Raw genomic sequence first — 14,137 nt, 5'->3', positions numbered from 1 at the left:
TTTTCTTTATCCTTGAAATAAGAGTCAGTTTAGTCATTACACTTTTTTGGCCATATGAGGGGCATTCCTGTCAAATTTTCTGAAAATTATTTTCAGTTTCCTTCACTTTTGAGAGAGGCATTTTAAAAAAGATAGTAAATACTCTGAAATAAATTCAAAATACTTAAAAGTGAAGAAAATCCTAAAATTCTTCTAATATCTCACTCTTCCAAAAGTCCATTTGCATCTTTACCCCATTGGCTGCATTCTCTAGTCATCCAGAAAATATTAAAGACATCCCCAACCATGAACTCTGAATATGTATGCCCATCATTTTTTTGAAATGTATGCCCATCATTTTTTGAAAAATAGCCAATCTACTGCCACCAAACATTGCTTCCATTTTCACAACCACTTCTGCCCTGAAAGAAACACTGGAGAATCCCCAGTGCCTCTAGGTCTCATGGACACTACCAGCTTCATGACTGGTTCCCCATTGCTATCTGCCAAATAGCAAGTCAGTAAATCAGCTATTGCTTTGTGGCCTACAATTATTTTTTAAGTGCAAAGATTATGTTTAAAATTTTTGACCATGAATGGCAGTGTATATATACAGTATTAAATATACAGACAATCTTATAGACTAGAGCAGGGGTCTGCAACTTTAAACACTCAAAATGCCATTTGGACCCGTTTCCCACAGAAAAGAAAACACAAAACCTGGATGGGCGTGGCCAACTCAACGTCACTCCCACCAAGTCGCTTGACCCCCCCCACCCCAGCCACGCCTACGCAGCCGGTCATAAGGGCAGAGAACCGGTTGTTAAATTATTTGCAATGCCCAGCCCTGCCTAACCCCTCCCCTCCCCTCCCCTCCCAGCCACCTCTTCTCACACCTGGCCTCGTCTCCCATCCACTTGCCTCAAAGGCCTCAATGTATTTATAGTTCTGTAAAAATGTTGTTCAGCTTTCTCTCTCTGTCTCTGCTTCTCTCTCTGTGTCTATCTCTGTGTCTCTTGTCTCTCTCTTTCCCTCCTCTCTCTCTTTCTCATGCTTCTTCCCTCCTTTTCGCTTTCCCTCCCCCCTCTCTCTTTCTGTCTCTGTTTCCCCCCCCCTCTCTTTCCCACCCTCTCTCTCTTTCCCTCCCCCCCTTCCCCCTCCTCTCTCAATGATGAGCAAAATGGCAAAACTACTTTCAGGGCCACATTTCACCCTTAATATTTATCCCTCCCCCCAGTTCTCTTTCACTCCCTCTCTGTCTCTCTCTTTCCTTCCCATTCTTTCTCTGTTTCTCTCTCTCTCAGTTTCTCTCTCTCTTTCCCTCTCTTTCCCCCTCCCTCCCTCCCTCCCTCCCCCAACCCCCCAACATCCGGGAGGTGAGAGCAAGCCGACAACAACGCAGGGTCGCATTGTGCCTCCGTGTCATAATGGGCTCCAGGAGGAGGGGACCGCAGCTCCTCCATTGTGAAGTGCGCTTAATTTCACCGTGCTGTGCAAGGCGCTGTGACAGCAGCCCACTGATGGAAGCAGCAATAGCAAATGTACCACGACGAAGGCGGAATGCTGTTTCGCACAAATACAAGTGCAGGGACACTTCAGTCCCGCACTAAGGCTCCGGCCATCGCCACCACTGTGACAGGGTGAGAGATCATTCATCCCTCTGCCACGACAGGAAACCAGGGAGCCGCAGCAGGGGGAATGAAAGAGCCACATGCGGCTCTGGAGCCGCGGGTTGCCGACACCCGGACTAGAGTACTGCAAGAGACAAATTTTATAAAAGACAAGATTGATATAGGTGTGTTTTATTAAAATTACTACAATATTCTGTGGATTTGGATTTGATACATATTTTCAAGTTGACCTGCAGTGGAATGAAAATATAATGTAGGATTATCTAGATAAATGCTTTTATGGAGTTTTTTTAAAAAATCTTTTTCAAGATCAATAATCTGAGAAAACTGTCAAATCAATTTGATTCAACTAAAAAACGCAAATTACAATTTGTTTTGATAAGCTTTTTAACGCTTTCTTGTATTATATGTATACTAAAAAACAGTTACTTTCCATTTCAGTTATCTGGAAAAATACGAGAAAGTACATCATTTTGGAGAGGATGATGATGAGGTACAACCAGGCAATCCAAAGCCACAACTACCTATAGGTGCAATTCCATGTTCCTATAATTACCAGCAGCACAGTGTGTCAGGTAAATCTTACAGCTAATTAATAAATAGTACCATGTATATTGGATTTCTTTGCGAAGAATACCACAGTGACCTATAGATGTATTGTTATTAATCTGTATTTTTGCCTTTATGAATAGATTTTCTTCGACAAAGTTATGGGCTTTCTATGGACTTTAATTCGCCAAATGATTATAATAAATTGGTGCTTTCTCTATTATCTGGACTCCCAAATGAAGTGGACTTTGCTATTAATGTGTGCACTCTTCTGTCAAATGAAAGCAAACATGTTATGCAGCTTGAAAAGGACCCCAAAATCATCACTTTATTACTTGCTAATGCTGGGGTATTTGATGACAGTAAGTTTCTAATTTGTATAATACTTTAAAGATAAATGTACTACTGTAAAATATAATTTTTCAAGTGCTGGAAATCTATCTTCTGTTTAAGCTATTCACTAATTTTATACAGGACAAGCCCTGCCACATCAGAACAATATTTCATTTAGTTTAGTATTCTTTTAGCAGTGTTTATCCAGATGTTTTTGTGACATCTGTGACATAAAGACCACATCTTCCCCCTTACTTGCTCTATCAGTCAATGTTATTCATTGATGACCATTTACTCAAGAGAAAAGACAGATTTTAATGAATGTGTTTAAATTCCTGTTAAAGCCATTTAAGCTTCAATCTTCTACCTGATTTTCTGGGGGTAAACTCCATTAAACTCTCAGATTTTATTGTTGGTATTATGTTCGCCACAATTACTTTGCTTAAAATTATATATACTGTAGCAATAGCACTTAGCGCTTAGACTTATATACCTCTTCACAGTGCTTTACAGTCCTCTCTAAGTGGTTTACAGTGTCAGCGTATTGCCCCCAACAATCTGGGTGCTCATTTTACCAACCTCTGAAGAATGGAAGTCTGAGTCAACCCTGAGCTGCTCAGAATCGAACTCCTGGAGTGAGCAGTGAGTTAGCCCTGCAGTACTGCATTCTAACCACTGTGCCACCACAGCTCTTATATATTGTGTGATTCTGCTTTTTTCTTTCTTTGGTTCTGGATGTACTCTAAATGAGTTTCATATTTACTGAGTATTTCTAGAATTGGATTCTACAAATCTGGGACAATGGGCAGGATTTTTTTGTTTAGAATTTTGTAGATTTCTATCTTATTTTCCTTCTTTGTTTAAAGCTCTTCATGTCTAGTTGCCCATTTTTGCAACATTTGCATCTGTATAATTTCTTTTCTAAGACAAAGTAATCAAAAATGTCTTCAGAATCTATATAGTCAAACTATTGATTATCAGTTTTTATAGGGTTTTAAATCTTTTTAATTGTTTTCATTATTGAAGACTTAACAAAAGCAGTTATACAGTTGTAGAAAGTTTTGACAAGGAAGATGTTATGTTTAATAATCATAATCCAAATGTAAGAAAATAATTTATAAATCAAATGCTGAACTGAGTAGGGTAGGACTTATTTTGTGTAGATATTTTTCTCTGCTTTGGAAGTTACTGCATTAGGATCAAATATGACTCTGACAAGTTTTTTGATTAATGTAATTTCATCTGTGTTTGGATAAATACTTCTATCATGGAATTATTTTAATGGGATCCATGAAAGGTTCTTATTGCTAAGTGAAATAGAATGCTCTTCTGTTATATATTTTTTATAATTTATAGAGCGTGTTACTTTTCTTTTCTTTCACAAACCCTTTATTATTTAATCTATTGGATACTATAAATATGCTTCCTAGTATTGCTTCTGCCACCAATAGCCTCCCACCGACCAGTCCGTTCCCACAGAGAGGGTCTCCTCAGGGTGCCATCAGCCAAGTTATGTCGGCTGGCGACACCCAGGGGGAGGGCCTTCTCTGTGGGAGCCCCAGCCCTGTGGAATGAACTGCCCCCGGAAATACGTAAGATCTCCGACCTCCGGGTGTTTCGCTGTGCACTGAAGACCCTGTTGTTCCGCCAGGCAGGGCTATCAACATAATAATTTTAAATTGGGGTATTTTAATTTTTGGGGTTTTAAATCGGCCAAATTTATTTAATTATTTTAATTTTTGTTGTGTCCTGTGTTTTTAAATTGGCTGTACACCGCCCTGAGTCCTTCGGGAGAAGGGCGGTATAGAAATAAAATTATTATTATTATTATTATTATTATTATTATTATTATTATTATTATTATTATTATTATTATTATTATTATTATTCTCACAGCATACATTGATTTGTCATTGATCATTCTGTATACCGTGCTTAGATACTGTTTAGTTTCATGAAAGTTGGATTTCCCAAAATAATGGAATTACATAAGATAACTTTTTCTGAAGAGAAATATTCCTTAAACCCTTCAGTATATGGATAATCAAGAACGTAGCTATTAAATCTTCATACTATGATATGGATTGAATTTTATTAAATCAATTCCATAAATTACAAAAAAAAATTGTATTAGCCATTTTTAAATGTGATATAATATTCATTCCTAGAAAGAAAATATAGAATCTGCCGTTTTTTTCCACCTAGGACTAAAACGTAGCTTTCAGACATATATTCTAGAAAGCAGATTTTACAAAAAAAACTTTGTTCACAATAAACTTCTAACACTTGCATGTAAACATGCATATTTGCCTAGTTCTTCATAATAACATTATGAATATACACGGTCTTCTGATTTCCTTTGATTAAGATGACTACTTCGTTCATGTGTAAAGAGGAAGGAATACAGTGGATATAAAAAGTCTACACATCCCTTTTAAAATACCAGATTTTTGAGATGTAAAAATAAAAAAATCCAACTAACATAAATCACTTCAGATCTTTTCCACTTTTAATATAACCTACAGCCGTGATGGCGAACCTATGGCATATGTGTCAGAGGTGACATGCAGTGCCCTCTCTGATGGCACGTGAGCCATTGCCCGAGTTCAGCTCCGCTGTGGATGCGCATGCACCTACTGCCTTCAGGTCTCTGCCACTCATGTGGCGGGGGGCAGGGCATGTGCAGGGGGCCGCGTGCGCATGCGTGGGGGCAGGGCACATGTAGCAGGCTGCGCGTGCATCGGCAGTGAGGCAGGGCACATGTAGGGGATCACGCACACATTGCATTTTGGGGGTTCGGGCGCACGCACATGCACGTGCTTTGGACACTCAGTCCGGAAAAGGTTAGCCATCACTGACCTACAGTATAAGCTGTACAATTCAATTGAAAAACAAACTGAAAAATAACAGTAAAAAACATACAATAGTATGCTTGAATAAGTGTGCCCCTTATGCACCTTAAACCAATGCTTTGTTGAAGTAAGTTTTGGTTTTATGACAGCGTTCAGTCTTTTGGGTTAGAAGCCTTATCAGCATGATGCATCTTGCCTTGCAAATCTTTGCCTACTCTTCCTTGCAAAAATGCTCTATAAACCCTAATTCACTGTCATAAAATCAAACCATGCTTTAACGAAGTTAAATCTGTCAGATTGTGAGGGTATCTCCTACGCACAGCTCCCTTCAGGTCACCGCATTCCAAAACTTTGATATTCTTATAGTGAAGTCATTCTTTTGTTGATTTGGATACGCGTTGGGTCGTTGTTGTGTTGAATGGTGAAATTCATCTTCATCTTCAATATTTTAGGACAGGCCTGAAAGTATTCTTTTTTCCAAAATTGACTGATATTTGAAACTGTTCATAATTACCACCACCTTGACTAAAGCCCCAGTTCCAAATAAAGAAAAGCAGCCCCTAAGCATAATGCTGCCACCGCAAATTTCACTAAGGGTATGGTGTGTTTTTGGCGATGCACAGTGTTGTTTTTGCACCAACATGGTTTTTTAGAATTATGGCCAAAAAGTTCAACATTTCTTCTCCCTCTTTGCTCTGACACATACATCCACCTGTGCCCCCCTTCTTGGACCTTCTATGTCAGGGTTCCCTAAACCGGGTGTGGGCGTGGCTAGTGCATGATGCATCTGGCCTGCAGGCCGGGAGTTTGACAGCCCTGTTCTATACTCACATACAGTGCATTTAGAAAGTATTCAGACCCACTTCACTTTTGTCAATTTTGTTATTCTGCAGCCCGATTCTGCAGTTGTTGAAATTCATTTTTTTTAATTAATCTACACTCAGTACCCCATAATGACAAAATGAAAACAGAATTTTAGAAATGTCTAAATTTATTTAAAAGAAAAAACTGAAATATTTCACTCAGATGCCTCTCATTTCTCTTGATCGTTTCTGACATGTTTCTACACCTTGATTGGAGGCAACCTGTGGTAAATTAAATTGATTGGATGATTTGGAAAGGCATACACCTACATAGAAAGCCTCACAGCTGACAATGCATACTGTAGCAGAGCAAAAGCCATGAGGTCAAAGGAATTGCTTGCAAAGCTCAGAGACAGGATTATTACAAGGCACAGATCTGGGGAAGGCTACAATAAAATTTCTGCTGCACTAAAAGTTCCTAAGAGCACAGTGACCTCCATAATTCTGAAATGGAAGACATTTGGCACAACCTGGACTTTTCCAAAAGCTGGTCACTTGGTCAAACTGAGCAACTGGGGGAGAAGGACCTTAGTAAGAGAAGTGACCAAGAATCGGATGGTCACTTTTACTGAGCTCCAGAGATCCTGTGTGGAGATGGGACAGAGTTCCAGAAAGACAACCACCACTGCAGCCCTCCACTGATCTGCGCTTTATGGCAGAGTGACGGAAGCCTCTCAATGAAAAACACAGCCTGCTTGGACTTTGCAAAAAAGCACCTGAAGTCCTCTCAGACTATCCGGAACAAGATTCTCTGGTCTGATGAAACCAACATTGAACTTTTTGCCTCAATTCTAAATGTTATGTCTTGAGGAAACTAAGCACCTCTCATCATCTGCTCAGTATCATCCTAACACTGAAGCATGGTGGTGACAGCATCATGCTTTGTGGGTGTTTTTCAGCAGCAGAGATTGGGAGACTGATCAGAGTTGAAGGAAAGCTGAATGGAGCAAAGCACAGGGATATCCTGTTCACCGCCCTGAGTCTTTCGGAAGAAGGGCGGTATAAAAATTTAATAAATAATAAAAATAATAAATAATATCCTCAATGAAAACCTGTTCCACAGATCTCAGGACCTCAGACTGGGCCAAAGGTTCACTTTCCAACATGACAAAGATCCTAAGCACATAGCCAAGACTACACAGGAGTGGTTTAAGGACAACTCTGTGAATATCCTAGATTGGCCCTATTGAACATATCTGGAGGGACCTGAAAATGGCTGTCCATCAATGGTCCCCATCCAACCCAACTGAGCTTGGGAGGATTTTCAAGAAAGAATGGCAGAAAATCCCCCAATCCAGGCGTGCAAAACTTTCACATCATACCCAAAAGGATTCGTTCAAGACTGTAATTGTTGCCAAAGGTGCTTCAACAAAGTACTGAGTGAAGGGTCTGAATACTTATGCCAATTTGTTATTTTATTTTTTTTTCTTTTTAATAATTTTATAGACATTTCTAAAATTCTGTTTTCACTTTGTCATTATGGAATACTGAGTGTAGATTAATGAATGAAAAAACAAAATGAATTTCAACAACTGTAGAATCAGGCTGCAGCACAACAAAATTGACAAAAATGAAGGGGGTCTGAATACTTTCTGAATGCACTGTATACAAACATCCAGTAACACATTCATTCCGAAGCCTCCCTACACTCACACCCACCCAATCCCCTCCTTCTCAGGTCCCTCTCAGTGTACATGCACACAGGCACCTACCAGTGCCCTCATTCCCAGGGCTTGCACATATACCATGACTTCCTTCCTGTGCCTCCCTAGACTCTCATGCACTCTGCGCCATCCTTCACAGGCCTCCCTATATTTGCATACACTCCACACCCTTCTTCTCTGGGTTCCCTATACTCTCACTCACTGTATACCCCTCTTCCTGGGACTCCCTGTGCTTGCATACATGCACCCTGGATTGCTGTTGCTCAGTAATGCAGTCACATGATGTCACACTTTACAATTGTACTACTTAGCAACAGCAATTGCAGTCTCAGTTGCCATCATAATTCAAGGACTACCTGTATGAATTCAAACGAAAGAAAATGAGCACTTATAAAAAAAGTTTTCTTAAATTTTGTTTGAATAATATATATTGAAGAAAACTGAAATTTTCCTACAAGAGAATTTGTTTCTTAATCGTAGTTTTTAAAAATTTATGATTGTATATAGCAAATACTGTGTTACTCTTCAGTATATATAATATTTTTTTCAGTTGATTGGTACATACAATAGTAGATTAATACATTTTACTGTATACATTTTCTGTGTTATACTTTTTAGGATAAAAAGTCTGATTCACTCGGATCTGAAGACTGATCTGGTCCAAACAAATAGTTTCCTATCCAACCAGTAACAATTTTAGAAACGCTTCTTAATAAACAGTAATACTGTTTATTAAAATAAACAAAGTATAGACATATACTTTGTCAAGTATATGTCAAGTAAAACAAAGTATAGACATAATAAACCAAATAAATTAGCTTGGTTTACTATAAAACAGCAGGTTTAAAATTATATTCTTTAAAATTTTTCTACCAATGTAATGATAATGTTAATGCTTTTTTATAGCTTTAGGTTCATTTTCTACTGTGTTTGGTGAAGAATGGAAGGAGAAAACGGACAGAGATTTTGTTAAGGTAATTTCTAAAATTTTGATACATAACATTTTTCTGGAATATATGTACAAATCAAACTAGTCAAAGATACAGTTTTCTTACAGAATCAGGCCAGTGGAGGAGAAAGGAATATATAAACCTAAGATATTGAAGTAGCATGAATAAAAATACTAAGATAATGCAAAAGAGAAAAAGTGGTAATAAGTAGCCCTGAATTCACAAGCCTATTGGTTTTGATTTCCCCCAATGTAGTCATTAAGTGACTGGCATGGGTTGTTAAGTAGAGCATAGAATGCCTTGGATGGGGAAGGCCTTGGGAGGCCTAGTGCAGGCCCAGCCCACCTGCTCCAAGTGTCCCAAGCCTCCCACACACACGAAAGCACCCATGCTCCACTCCCTGCCCCTCAGAGTATTCTTTGGCCTTAGGCTATTCTTCAGCCATACTACTTGGCCCAAACCACTCTCCCTGCCCCCCCCCACCTCACACACACACCTGGTCACCATTCACTCACCTTTGGAAGATCTGTGGAGCTCTAGTGCTCATGTTGGAGAAGGAGGGACAGGCCATTCTGCCTTCAGCATCCCTGGGCTCCATCCTGGAAGTAGGTGCCATTTTCAGAAGCCATGTGATCTAGGGATGCAGTAGCCTGCCCTTTGTCCCTAATGAGAACCTTGGACCTGCAGAGATCTTCCATAGCTGAATGTGTGATCAGTGAAGGAGTGAGGAGAAGGGGGTGGAATCCAATGGGTTGGTAAGCAGTCCCAGGGACCTAGCAGGGCAATGGGGGGAGATAGGCAGAGAGAACACAGTGTCCCTGCAGTTGGTCTTAATAACAAATGACCTCAAGGGTGTTGCAGTCACTGAAGGTTCAAAACTGGGTCAAAACTAGGTTTTGGTGGATCTATTGTAACTTTGGATAGTTACTAAGTGGACAGTTGTAAATCAAGGATTACCTGCACGTTGAAACTTTATTACAGACTAGCGTTGACAGGCGGGGTTTATTTTATAAGAGGAGTTTGGGCATGGTACATATAAAATGATAAAGTTTAGAAAAATACATCTTCTATAAGACTTTAGCTGATTGGTCCTGGTCACATTATCTATGACCAGCTTTTTCTACGGTACCTATTGCTAGTGCTCATAATATCAGCTATCTATATACAGTATTACTAATTTTTTTTTTAGAAAACTTTATTGAGTTTAAAAAACATAAATATATTGACATTTCCATTAATATCAGATGTGCAGTGATTTTAACACTATACAAAATATATTTCTGGTGACATTTTAAATTACTTTTTACTTTTATTTAACATACCTTTTTCTCTTCCTTTCATTTTATCATTCATCCATTCATACCACCTTCCCCACACAGTATAGTATTCTGAATTCTCATCATCATTTATTTCATGAGTTAGTTTAGTCATCTTTGCGCACTCCAGTATTTTCCTAATTATAAGCTCTTCTGGTGGCTGGGTTTTCTCTTTCCAATATTGTGCATAAACCAATCTGGCGGCTGTAATTATGTGTATCATTAAATGAATCCTTTCCTTTCCATATGGCTTCTTTACTATTCCCAGGAGAAATATTTCCGGTGTTAATTCAATATCTTCCCAATTATTTCTTGTAACCATCTCCTGATCTTACTCCAATATCTTTTCGCTTCTGGGCATGCCCACCACATGTGAAAGAAGGTGCCTTGACCATAGCCACATTTCCAACAGTTGGGGTGCATATTGGGATATATCTTTGCTAGCCTAGCCGAGGCTAGATACCATCTGTGGAGCATCTTATAATGATTTTCCTTGTATGTTGCGGCTCTGGTCAATTTAAGGTTCTTATTCCATGCCTCTTCCCGTTCATTAAAATTTATATCACGTCCAATATTTTTCTCCCATGCACTCATTTGATTCTTTGTTATATCCTCAGCCCTATCTTCATCTAATAAATAATTGTATAATTTATCCAGGATCTTTTTGCCTGTTCCCATCAGGACTTTATCCAACCCATTAAGTCCAAGTTCTAAGCCGCATTGTTCTTTGTCTTTCTGGTATCTAGATTTTGTTTGTAAATAGGTCCACCAATCTAAAATTATTCCTTGCTCTCTCAAGGTATCATTTGATTTAAGATTTCCTCCTTCATCTAAAATGTCTTTATACCTACTCATTTTCTCCATTCCCCATCTATTGGGATAGATCAGGGCCTCCATCGTGGAGAGCCATCTTGGAACTTTTTTATAGTATCTCTGCCTAATCCGGGTCCAATGAGTCTCTGATTTTATGTCTATGAAAATACGTTTTCTTTTTCTTCTCTGTATCCCATAGGTATGCATGCCACCCTTTTTGTAAGTCGTGGCCTTCTAGGGTTAAGATCCTCTTATTTTCCAGGGTGGCCCAGTCCCTTATCCAGACTAGCTTAGCTGCCGTATAGTATGTTTCCCAATCGGGAAGCCCAAATCCTCCTATATCTCTTTTGCCCCTTAAAATTTTGATGGAAAACCTCGGTTTCTTCCCCTCCCATACAAATTCCCTGAAAATTTTATTTAATTCTGAGAAAATTTTTTTATCTAAGTTCACCGGTATATTTTGAAATTAAAAATAATACTTCGGGGAGGATGTTCATCTTAATCGCGGTATCTTGCCCAAAAGTGACAATTTTATTTTCTTCCATCTATCAAGGTCTTGTTTCATTTTCCTAATTAAAGGGGTATAGTTATCATCTTTTAGGGTCGAACATCTTGTAGTAATCCAAATTCCTAGGTACTTAATTTTTTTGCACAACCTGTAGTCCTAACAATTCTTCTATCTCTTTTTTCTGAACCTCGGTTACGTTCTTGGTCAGTACTTTGGTTTTAGTTTTATTCAATGTGAAGCCTGCCACCTCTCCTATTTACCCAATTCTTCTAGCACTTTTTGTCCCGATTCTATAGGGTCTTCTAGGATTAAAGCTACATCGTCTGCAAATGCTTGTGTCTTGTAGATCTCCTTCCTAATCTTTAGACCTTTTATTTCCTCGTTATTTCTAATTTTTCGTAGCAAGACTTCTAGGGCCAAAATAAACAATAATGGTGACAGGGGACAACCTTGCCTTACCCACTTGCTAATCTGGAATGTTTTTGTCCTGTCTCCATTTACTAAGATGCTCGCCTTTTGATTATCGTAAATAGATTTTATCATCTTTTCAAAATTTGTTCCAAATCCCATTACCTCAATTTGTTTAATCATAAATTTCCAATTTAAGTTATCGAATGCCTTTTGGGCGTCAACAAAAACTAAAGCCATCTGTTTTTCGAGGTGTTCTTCATAGTACTCTAGAATGTCCAACACGGTTCTCAAATTATCTCTAATTTGCCTGCCCGGGAGGAATCCATTTTGATCCTTGTGTATCCAAATGTTTAATATTTTTTTGATTCTTTCCGCCATTATGCCCATAAATAGCTTATAGTCAGTATTTAGAAGGGAAATTGGTCTATAGTTCTGAATTTGTTTTAGGTCAGCACCTTCTTTCGGCACTAATGTAACATGTGCTTCCTTCCATGACTCTGGGATTTTAGAATCCATTAATACATCATTGAAAATTTCCACTAATTTTGGTTGCAATATTTCTTCTAGTTTTTTATATATTTCCCCTGGGAATCCGTCTGGGCCTGGCGCTTTATTATTTTTAAGTTTAGAGAGAGTGTTTTTAGTTCTTCAGCTGTTATCTTTCTATTGAGCATTTCTCTCTCTTCCTCTGTTATTCGCGGGAGTTTTGCATTTATCAACTATTGCTCTATTTTGCCTTCTGGGACCTCCTCTTCTTTATATAGAGTCTCATAGAATTCCCTAGCTCTTTCTAGTTTGTCCTCTTCTTTGTTCAATAGCTTGCCCTTGGAATCTTCTAATGTATGAATTGTCCCCTTTTCATTTTCCTTCTTTAATTTATAGGCCAACTACCTGCCCGATTTGTTGGCATTCTCAAAGTGGTATTGTTTCGTTCTTTTTATTTTTTGCGCTAGTTCCTCTTGATCAATGATATTCAATTTGTGTCTCCACATCAGCCAGCTTTCTTTAGCTTTTCATCTCCCGGGTTGTCTTGAGTTTCCTTTCTGGTTCTCCTAAGTGGTTTAAATAGTCTTCCAGAGTCCTCCTTTTTTCCTTATTTTTGTATGCACTATATGAAATCACAACTCCTCTCAAGTAGGCCTTCATTGTGTCCCATACTATTGCACGAGGCGTTCCCTGATTTTCATTTTCCTTGAAAAAGGACTTTACTTCTTCTTTAAGTTTTTGTATACATTCTTTATCACTCAGTAGTTTGGCATTAAACCTCCATCTCTGTTGGTTCTTTCTCTTTACACTCTTCCACCTTATTTCTAAGGGATTATGGTCTGCCCAGGCATTCGGGTTGATTTCTGCCATTCCAGTTTCTAACCCAAGTTTCCTGCTAACCCATGCCATGTCTATTCTGGACCACAACTTTTGTGCATTTGACTAAAATGTGTATTGTCTATCATTTGGGTGCAAGGTTCGCCATATATCAATTAAGTTCAATTCATCAGCTAAATCAAAGAAAGCTCTCGGTAGATTTGTCCTTTTATTTTTTTTTAGCTTTATTACTTTTATAATCTTTGTCCAAATCCACTGTACCATTGAAATCGCCTATTATACAAATTTCATTATATTCCATTTTTCCTAATTGTTCGTGAAGTTTCTTAAAATATTCTCCCTGTTTTTTATTTGGAACATATATACCCACTAACAATATTTTGGAGTTCCCTCTCTTAATTTCAATCATAAGAGTTCTTCCCTTTGTATCGTTAAACTTTAGCTCTGCTTCAATTCCTTTCTTTACATAGATTACCACCCCTCTCTTCTTTTTTTCTGCCAGTGAAGTGAATGTTTGACCATATTTTTTGTATTCTAAATATTTACCCTCTTCTTTTTTTACGTGCGCCTCTTGTAGACATATTATATCCACATTTTGTTTAACTAATTTTGTTAGTATTAGTTTCCTCTTTTTGTAATCATTTAGGCCATTGACATTTACAGATATTAATTTCAGATCATTCATCCCTATTTCCTTATCTGGTTTTTAGTTTTTGTTCGTACGGCTCTTACTGGTTTTGCTTTTTTCCCTTTGGCTTCTTCTATCTTCTTCTCCTCCGCGGTTTCTTTCTTAGAATTCTGTTGGTGCAGGGCTTCCTCCTCTACTGCTACTGTCTCTATTTCCTCTTTGCTGCTCTGTTCTTCCTCCGCACCTCTCAACTGATCAAGGAAGTCTTGTGCTGTACTCAGGCTTTCTATTTTTATTTTTCTCCCTTGCCAAGTGAT

The 14,137-nt window shown here is 38.4% G+C and overlaps 1 protein-coding gene across 1 annotated transcript in view; it reads left to right on the top strand.

Moving 5' to 3' along the window:
- Positions 1 to 14,137, top strand: part of ARID2 (AT-rich interaction domain 2) — a 279,055-nt gene that overhangs the window by 140,303 nt on the left and 124,615 nt on the right. The window contains exons 4-6 of the mRNA XM_060694701.2: positions 2,052 to 2,185; positions 2,303 to 2,521; positions 8,778 to 8,845. Coding sequence (XP_060550684.1) covers positions 2,052 to 2,185; positions 2,303 to 2,521; positions 8,778 to 8,845 — 421 coding nt within the window. The remainder of the gene's footprint in view (positions 1 to 2,051; positions 2,186 to 2,302; positions 2,522 to 8,777; positions 8,846 to 14,137) is intronic.

The sequence above is a fragment of the Pantherophis guttatus genome, chromosome 7 (genome assembly GCF_059756535.1).
Source record: "Pantherophis guttatus breed Tessera chromosome 7, ASM5975653v1, whole genome shotgun sequence".
Lineage (NCBI taxonomy): Eukaryota > Metazoa > Chordata > Lepidosauria > Squamata > Colubridae > Pantherophis > Pantherophis guttatus.
This window is presented reverse-complemented; position numbering and strand designations above follow the sequence as displayed.